General features: G+C 39.8%; 1 protein-coding gene across 3 annotated transcripts in view; it reads right to left on the reverse strand.

Moving 5' to 3' along the window:
* The window catches only part of PBDC1 (polysaccharide biosynthesis domain containing 1), a 725,752-nt gene extending 717,648 nt beyond the window's left edge, over positions 1-8,104 (reverse strand). The window contains exon 1 of one of the 3 annotated variants that reach the window (XM_044083395.1): positions 8,026-8,104. In XM_044083395.1, coding sequence (XP_043939330.1) covers positions 8,026-8,037 — 12 coding nt within the window. In that variant the 5' untranslated portion in view covers positions 8,038-8,104. Of the gene's footprint in view, positions 1-6,625; positions 6,928-8,025 lie in introns of those variants that run through there. The other 2 variants (XM_044083394.1, XM_044083393.1) reach the window with 2 other exon arrangements.
* Between the last annotated feature and the right edge of the window lie 559 nt (positions 8,105-8,663).

Raw genomic sequence — 8,663 nt, forward strand, 5'->3', positions numbered from 1 at the left:
TTTTTTAAATGTATTCAACCTACTGCCTTCTTCTGTAATTGTATATTTGGTTTTGACCTTCTTGATCTTTCAACTCAACTGTGTTGCAGAGTTAGCTACAACAGCAATATTATACTCAACACCCTCAGTTATAGAGAACGTGCAAAATAATAATCACTGATTTAGGCTGCCACAGCAATATGTTTTCAGAATTTTAGGATAACTCAGCAGAACAACTGTTAAGTGCTATTAACTGCAGCCAGCACAGAGGCATTAAGTGATAAAGCCCTGATTAGTCGCAGGAGACTTAGGTTCGATTAGAGATTTGGACGTCTGAGGTGCAGGCAGAAAGAGAAGGGCATGCCTACCCTGGAGGGAGAAACAATCATCTTGGCACTCCCTGAGGGGAGATGTGGTCCACAAATAGGGAGTAGCCCTCAAGACGGTTTTGGGATGAACATGTGGGGGGGGGGGGACGACAAAAAGACAGTAGGTCATAATGTAAAAATTCGGACAAAAAGACAGTAGGTCATAATGTAAAAATTCCTCCCAGTATGGAAGCAGTTACTAGTCAGAACCCCCCTCCCCTTAATACCCTTTGGTCCTACACCAGCCCCACCCTGAAAAATCAGCATTAGTCCAGGAGATGGATGGAGGGGCTGGCAGACCTGGAGATTAATGGGGAAACTGGGTTACAAGAGGACCAAAACGTATGAAGTAAGGGCTGGGGGGGGCCCACAAAAAAAAGCCATTAAGAAAAGACAACCATACAAACAAAACACTATTGGGGCTAGGTGACACGTATTGCAGCTTTCATTCACCAAATTTTTCATCTGCCTTACATCTCACGGTGCTCCTAACTAACTTATCTTGATCAAGAGTACTGATCAAACAGATTACACGAAGTAAAACTTGATATAATTTCACACAAACTACCTCAGCATTCCATATCAAAGGACAATATATATAACTGCTCATTTACAAAACACATTCATGAAAAATAAACTGTCACAGAGCAGCACCACCTCACAGAGTGGACGGCTAAAGCCCCAACTGTGACACAAGCAACCCCTGTTCAACTAACAGCATGGACACTGGAGGCGCAAGAGAGGGAGGATAGGTTTCAGCAGCTGATGTCTGCTCACCTGTCTGAAGGGAGGGAGGTAGTTAGTCCATCACATCAGCTACTGCTGAGTGAAGGACTGCTCTCAGAAGGCAGTGGGCAGTTGCACCCTGAAAAACACAAGACAGCACAGCCGAGTCAGACTAGTAGGCATGTATGCTTCCACACAAGTTATTCTCCTATCAAGGAACCACTGCAGAGTCCACAAACCACCTAAAAGGGAAGGCTCAACTGCAAGACTAACATTTGGTCCTCTCCCTCATGCCCAACTCTCACTTTCTAGGGGAAAGAATGGGCTGATAAGGTATCTTGGAAAGGAAGGAGTGGACACACTGGCTTTCAGTCAGTCCTGGAAAGTGTAGCTCGTGTCCCTGGAAGAAAAGAAAGAACGAGATGAAAGGGTGCAGGAAGGGAAGCCACGTGAGGTGGTTTGAACCACTGTAATGTGGCTATTAATACTCTTTTCTAGTTCACCCAATAGCCTCTCTCTGTTAATACTTACAAAGATATACAATGATCTATCCAACAGAATTATGTACCTGTAACTAGACAACAGGGGTCTTATCATTCCTTTTACAAATGGAAGCAACTTCTACTTCATCTGACAAATCTGGAAAGTTCAAAGGCTGCACACAAGAGTTACTGAAAGAATGGAATGCAACAACTATGCCTCTGTCTTACATTTACGTAGCTCACTGGTGATGAAGTCAGAGGCCTTCCTTTTCTTTAGATGATTAATAACCAAGTAGATTTCTGTTCTCAAAATACATTTAAAAGCACTGAAACCTTGCGAAATTAAAATGCAATTAGCTTTTGCTCCTTCAATACTCAAATCTAAACAGGCATGAAACCTACACCATGCACGATCCTACCTGGCATAAGCATAACGTAGGGAAGATGTACTCTAGCCAGCAGCAAATGAAGAGATTTCCATATTCCCGCAATAGCAAACAAGAACAGGCTTAATGTTTTGGAAATATCCAGCCTCCAAGAGATACCTAGAAATCCTGCCACGTTATTATACAAATCATTTTAAATATCCTAATAATATCCAAACATTCTGGATCTTCTTCTACCTTTGAGCATTTCCTCACTGCATCCCAAGACACCCCATTTCACATTCAGATTACAGCTGATGTTTTACAAACTTTATCAATTCAGAAAACACACTTGCACTCAAGTTTTAGAAAGAACAGTGTGAAGAAGCATGCGTCAGTCAGTTTAACTCTCCTGGATACAGCAAATGCTTGTTTATGATCTAAGAGGGCCAGAACCACTTAAAGTAATGTACCTATAAAGAAAGAACTCTGGATAGGATCATGAGAAACAAAAACTACTTCATATAAGTTTTTCCTGCTTCCTTCACTGGACAGCTGCCCATCATTTTGATAAACTTACAGATACCTATCTCTTTATATGGGAAAACAACTTATATACAACAACCAGTTTAAATTAAACTTTTATTAGCGATACATTTTAAACAAAGATTGTGCTGTGGGATGAAAGTGATTATTTCTAATAAAGAAAAAAACTTAAGTCACCTTGGCCCTAATACTCAGTCCAGTAGGTTCGGCACTCAAATTCAATTTCTGGTAATTTCTATTTACCTTCTTTATCCATTTTAGGGCTACGGGAGAGGTGGAACCTATTCCATCATTCCTCAAGCACAAGGTAGAAGACTAATTCCATATTTCATAAATTTTAAATATTCTGGGTTTTGTTATAAAGTTGTAAACCATTTAGATACCCTTCACTGTTCCTTTGTAAATTGCCCCTTCAGATTGATTCTTACACTTTTCACGCCATATTTTACATGCTCTACGCATTATCCCTTTTTAAACAGCCACTCCTGTTCCAGACTCAACTAAACTCTTATGAGAGCTGGTCTTTCACTTTGCATTCCCCTTTCCCTTCCTTTTTGCCTACAGTTGGTCATCAATCCCTGGCAGGGAAAGTGGTCTCTAACCTGCAGTCAAACTCCTGCTTAATACACACCAAGAAGCAGCCAGCACTCCTCACACTGTGGGTGAACAGATATTTAATAAACAGCACAACTTCTTACTAAGTAAACATAACTTTATTCTGCCATAACAGCATACCAGTTTCGATTTAATTATCCTTCATAATTTATTTTTGCAGTGCACCTGGCCTTAATTGCATGAATTGCTGGATGTGTGTTGATATATATTAATTGATCTTTTTGCCGTACACCTGACCTTAGTTGTTGGATGTTTACCAAACTTCTGCTTAGCCTCATCCCACTATATTACCTTTTCGTCTCTAGCTACTTACTCCCAATACCTTGGTTCCTTTGCTAGTTTTCTCAAGTAAATTCCAGCCCTGTATTGTCTATTTTCTGTACCCCAAATTACAGTCATTCCTAGTGGCAAAATCTCTCATCATGTTGATTTAGTTTTTAATATAAAGTATCAGAAAATATTCTATGTATGGTTGTTGTTATTCTCAAGGACCTACATCCAAGACCCTACACTCTCCTTATTTCCCGCACTACTCACATTTCATCATCACCTCCTCTTTTGACTTACAATCTTCCGCTTGAGTTATGTGAAGATATGTTTGTCCTCTTAAAATGTAAGAAAACTGTGTTAAATGTTGAACTTCAAAAATGTAACCACAGTGCACTTAGCTGGAAGAAAGATAAGTCGAGCATTGTATGACTATTTGATCTCAAGGCTTGGAGACGTAATGTCTGGACTGAGGAATTCCTTCTATTGTTTTGAGACCAGAGTTAATTGCTAGATTTTACATATATAATGTACTTTATTGCTGTAGTTTCCTGGCCAGGTGCAAGGTCAAAGAAATGTTAAAACTCCAAGTTTCTATTAGCCTGGGAACAAGAGAAGAATGATGTAATCTAAAATGAGTCAGCAGTGATGTATTATTTATTTTAAAAGAGAGAGAGAGAGAGAGAGAGAGAGAACATTTTGGATTTTGTCTGAAGGACATCCCTCACCAGTACTCTGCCTTTGCTCTATATGTAAGTTTATTTAGAACTGTGATGGCTCTTACAGTTGTATAGAAATTTAGTCAGTCAGATTTAGTCTACCTGTTTTCTATATTTATGTCAGACTATTCTACAGTATTATTTTAAGCATTTTCATGTGATTTCTGAACTCTTGACTAGCACTGTGTTGAACTGTGAAGATTTGTCTTGTGTTTTTATTATTAAATATTTTAAACCTTTCAACAGTGGCTGTTTTGTGTAGAGATAATTTAAGCTCTAGAGTACTTGCATGTATTTGGTGATACTGTACAAAGCCACTCCAATAAGCCTTGCAGTGCATCCACTTACTATTTGGATAATAATATTGCACAGTATAATCGGACACCCTTTGGTAAGGGCCTTTTTAGTAGCTGACAAGAGTAGTTGGTGGCAGTGATTACTACCTTATAGCCTGGCAGGAGGGGGCATAGCTGGCGAACCTGTGCCAGCCTTCCCCAGGAATGTCTGTGTGTTTGTATATAAACCAAATCTCAAAGTGTGTGTGTGTCTCCGCTGCTTGGGCAGGAAGACGAAAAACTGGTTGGACAGAGAGGGCACTGGTGGTTTTGGCTTGTCTACTCGACTGAGATCTGTACCCTATCGCTGTGCCAGTAGGGAGTCTTACTGGGGATCTGGAGAGAAAGGGAGAGGCCAGCCCCAGACTGACTGATCTCGGTGTGCTCTTAAGGGAAATTGTACTTTAGTGTGTGTGTGTGTATTTGTTATCCCCCCCAATGTGGATGCCCCCTCACTGGTGCTAGTGGTGAGGATTGAGGTTACTCGATTACTGGGCCAGAGCATGGGCGTCACAATGTACACGAACTTTAAATATGCAGCGCTAAAAAAACCCTTCAAATTGGGTAGTCCTAAACAACCTTGTTCTATGGAAACAATCAACTTGTCCCATTTAACATTTGCCCCCTTTCCCTCCCAAATAAATTTTTGCAACTCTTTATTAAGTATCATCCATGCTTTCTCCTCTGATTGATAAAAATGCGTCTGACCTAAACTGAAGGGACTAATAACATTTTTGCTGGTCGTATCTTGGTATCCATAAACAACAAAATTCGAAAAAACAGCCACCAGGTACCAAAAGAAACTAGTAAAACAATCCAGGGCACCACAAGAATCAGCTGGAATTATTTTAAAATCCATCTTTAATTTAAGTACAAAAGCACATAAACGCACACATTAAAACCAGCTGCTTTTAAGGTGTGCGTTTATGTGCTTTTGTACTTAAATTAAAGCTGGATTTTAAAAAGAAATCCATAAACAACAGCTTCCAGCTTCTCAAATTTTGTATTAACCTTTGAAGAATGTTTTTTCACATATCCTTAGATGCCACAACAGAGTCCTGTTTAAATCCATATACCTACATACATCTTACCGTGTCTTCATAAATAAGGGTATTACTGAACCAATGTATATGTGGGTGTACTAATTACAACTTTATACTTCATTTTATATGCTGAAAAGATTTTAAACTGTCTCAGTGTTCCACAACACCAAACGTCCTTTTCTGGGTGTATCAAGGGCAAACTAATAACATCTGCAAATATTACACCCTTGGATTTATGAGGCCCTTCTTTCTTAGAAAATGCCTCTAAAAGCAAATTTTGGGGGGGGGGTGCCCCTGCCTGGTTCCTCTGTTTTGCTAAAAGCTTGTCAGAGAGGCACCCACCCACATTTACTGCTGCCTTCAACCCTTCATACATCCTCCTTATTAACCCTATTATTCTATCAGGGGATGCAAATGCTACCACCTCCTACTCATAAAATTCCAGCTGACCCATAGCATTCTCTGTATCAAGACGCACCAACAATAACACCAGTTTATTACACTCTGCTTCCCTCTGGATAATCACAGTTATATTAATTTTGTCAACTGTTTACCTCCCCTCCACAAAACTACACTGCTCCATATCTATCAATTTTGGAAACACCTTTGCCATTCTCTTAGCTAGTACAGACAAATACTTTATGGTTTAAAACAGAAGTGGGTCTATAGAAAGCTGAGTGTGAAAGGTCTTTACCCTCCAAGAAGGTGTGTGGTACCCACCCCCAACCTTTTAAATTATTATTAAACAAAACATTCCCAATCACTTTATTCACTCAACTTCCAAACTTTCTCAGGAATACCATCTGTTCACATCATTTCTCAGGAATATCATCCGTTCACGTCGTCCTAGCTTGGATATCAAGTCATTTTATTCACTGCAGTGTTCAAAAACGTATCACTACAGAAACAGATTTCAGATTGCCATTTACAGTGAGAACAGTGGGATATGCCCATTTTTTTTTTTAAACTGGGCTGATCATGCAGCCAGTATTTGGTATTGATCTGGCTAGGTTTTTGGCCCCTGACTTGATAGGACTCAGATATGGTGCCCCACCACCACCATCTACCCCTCGCGCACCTAAAAAACAAATAAAAAAATAATAATAATAATAATCAAGAAATATGCCTCAGCCTATGGCTTGTGATACAGAAGTCATCGTCAGGCTTTTGGGATGCTCACCTTTTTTTGCCTCCAGGGCCCCTGATGTGGTGTTAGTACCACAATTGTGTAGGACACAAGGGTCAGACACATCCTCCAGGGCTGTATCATTACCTGGTTCAAGTAAGGGAGAACCAAATTCATTAGGTGAAGGGTAGTCAGGGGTACAGAATCTGTTGCCAGTGTTAATACATCTCCCTCAAGGATTCTTCCATTAGTACTGAGCATATAAAGAAGAGAGACAGAAGATCCAACACGTTGCAAGACAGCAGTCTTTGACTGTTTCCCCACCTCAGATGGTGACTATAGTTACAGCCATTGTTTAGGTAGTTGATTTCAGCATACAAACCCAGGTTATATGTAACACCAGCGCTCCTACCCCCGTTCAACCTCCCAGGGATCCTGATTTTGAAGGGGATCTAGAATGACATTTTAAGTGTCAAGAGTCTGATCAATCAGTTTTCTCCGAGGACAAACAGGTTCAGAGACCCAAACAGATGTCCCAAATGTTGGCTAGATTTAGGGATTTTTACTGCTCCCAAGATCTGCAGGATTTATGATCTTTTGCAGAATGAAGCCCTGGACGTGGCGACCTGCCCTCCATTGATCATAGCGTTGCTAGATGTTTAGCTTGCAATTTTCCTCTGCTAAATAAGTCTCTGCCTAAAAATAAAAAAAGGATGTTTAAGATATTTAGAGTATGCTAGACCATACCTGGTCTCCAAGTCCCACTGTCTGCAGACCCTGCTTCTATTTCCTCAGACCTCTTCTAACAACAAGACAATCTATTTATCACACCCAGTTCCTTCAGATAAACTAGGGAATTTGCTAAAATCTCAGTGAAAGAAGCAGGCACACACTAACACTGTAGCTTTTAAGGTGCATTACTACCAGTGCTGAAGGTGAAGTTTGTACGGAGGAGTATTCTAGAGACAGCAACTTGCCCTCTGTCCATACCTTTACCAAGCACTACAAGCTGGGTGTCTTTTCTAAATATAATGATAGTAACACTGATTAACCTACAGAAAACTGTAAAAACAACAAAACTTAAGATACTCTTTGAAACAATGCAACATGCATTACTTTTAAAATTGCTGGACCACTGTGTTACACCACAAAGTACATCACATCGACTCACACAATTGTAACGTGAATCTATAACATGACTGCAGTGTTAGTATGTCAATCCAGTTACGAAATAAAAAGTGGCAACTCCACACTCACGTCATCACAACATTAACAGTAGGGGTACAATCACTTTACCAATACAGACACTCCAGAAAAAGAAAACACTAAGCGGTTAAAATACCAAGAAGCACAATCTGTTCAGTTCAACATGCTAACAGCACAGAGTGAGTGTCATTTTACAGCACAAGATGCCTTATCTCTAAGTTTGTATATGAGAAAAAAAAGATACTCACAAGATGCTCCATAACTCAGCCAGCTTCACGAGGAGACGCAACTTCTCTTCTGACCTCATCAGTAGTAGCCCAGTCCCCATCAGCCAAAATGATACAGACGGGCGTGATGAGCCAATTAGGTTCCAGTTTGTGGGAGAGAAACCGGAACCAATGCATCTCGGAAAATGGGATTGTGTTTTTTTCTATGTGCTTTTGTACTTCTGAAAATGAGACGTGTTTGTTTATGCTACTACAAAACACGCGTTAAACATCAATATTTAAAAAAGTAAAATGTCAAACCTTACATGATGTATTTATTTACTTGTGCAACTATGACTGGAAAGTTTTGATTGAGCGAATCCCATTTTAAGCAAAGGCTGGATGAGAAAACACTAATGCAAAACTTAACGTGTGTGTGTTTTATTAGGAAAATAATGTGTACAATGGTAGCCGTATCTTAGACAAAAATAAACTTGCATTACAATTTGCGGGCGAAATAATATCAAATAGAAAATAAGTGAAATGCATTTCTTGTTGCGTTAATGAAATCAGTGTTAAAGGCTTGTGTTTGATAAAGTTCCCACGGTCTTAACTGTAAGAAAGTAAATGGGATCCCCTGTCTGTTACTGTAGTCAAATTACTGATTTTTTTTTCGCAGA

Source organism: Protopterus annectens, chromosome 9.part0 (assembly GCF_019279795.1).
Source record: "Protopterus annectens isolate FY-2018-M chromosome 9.part0, PAN1.0, whole genome shotgun sequence".
Classification (NCBI taxonomy): domain Eukaryota; kingdom Metazoa; phylum Chordata; order Ceratodontiformes; family Protopteridae; genus Protopterus; species Protopterus annectens.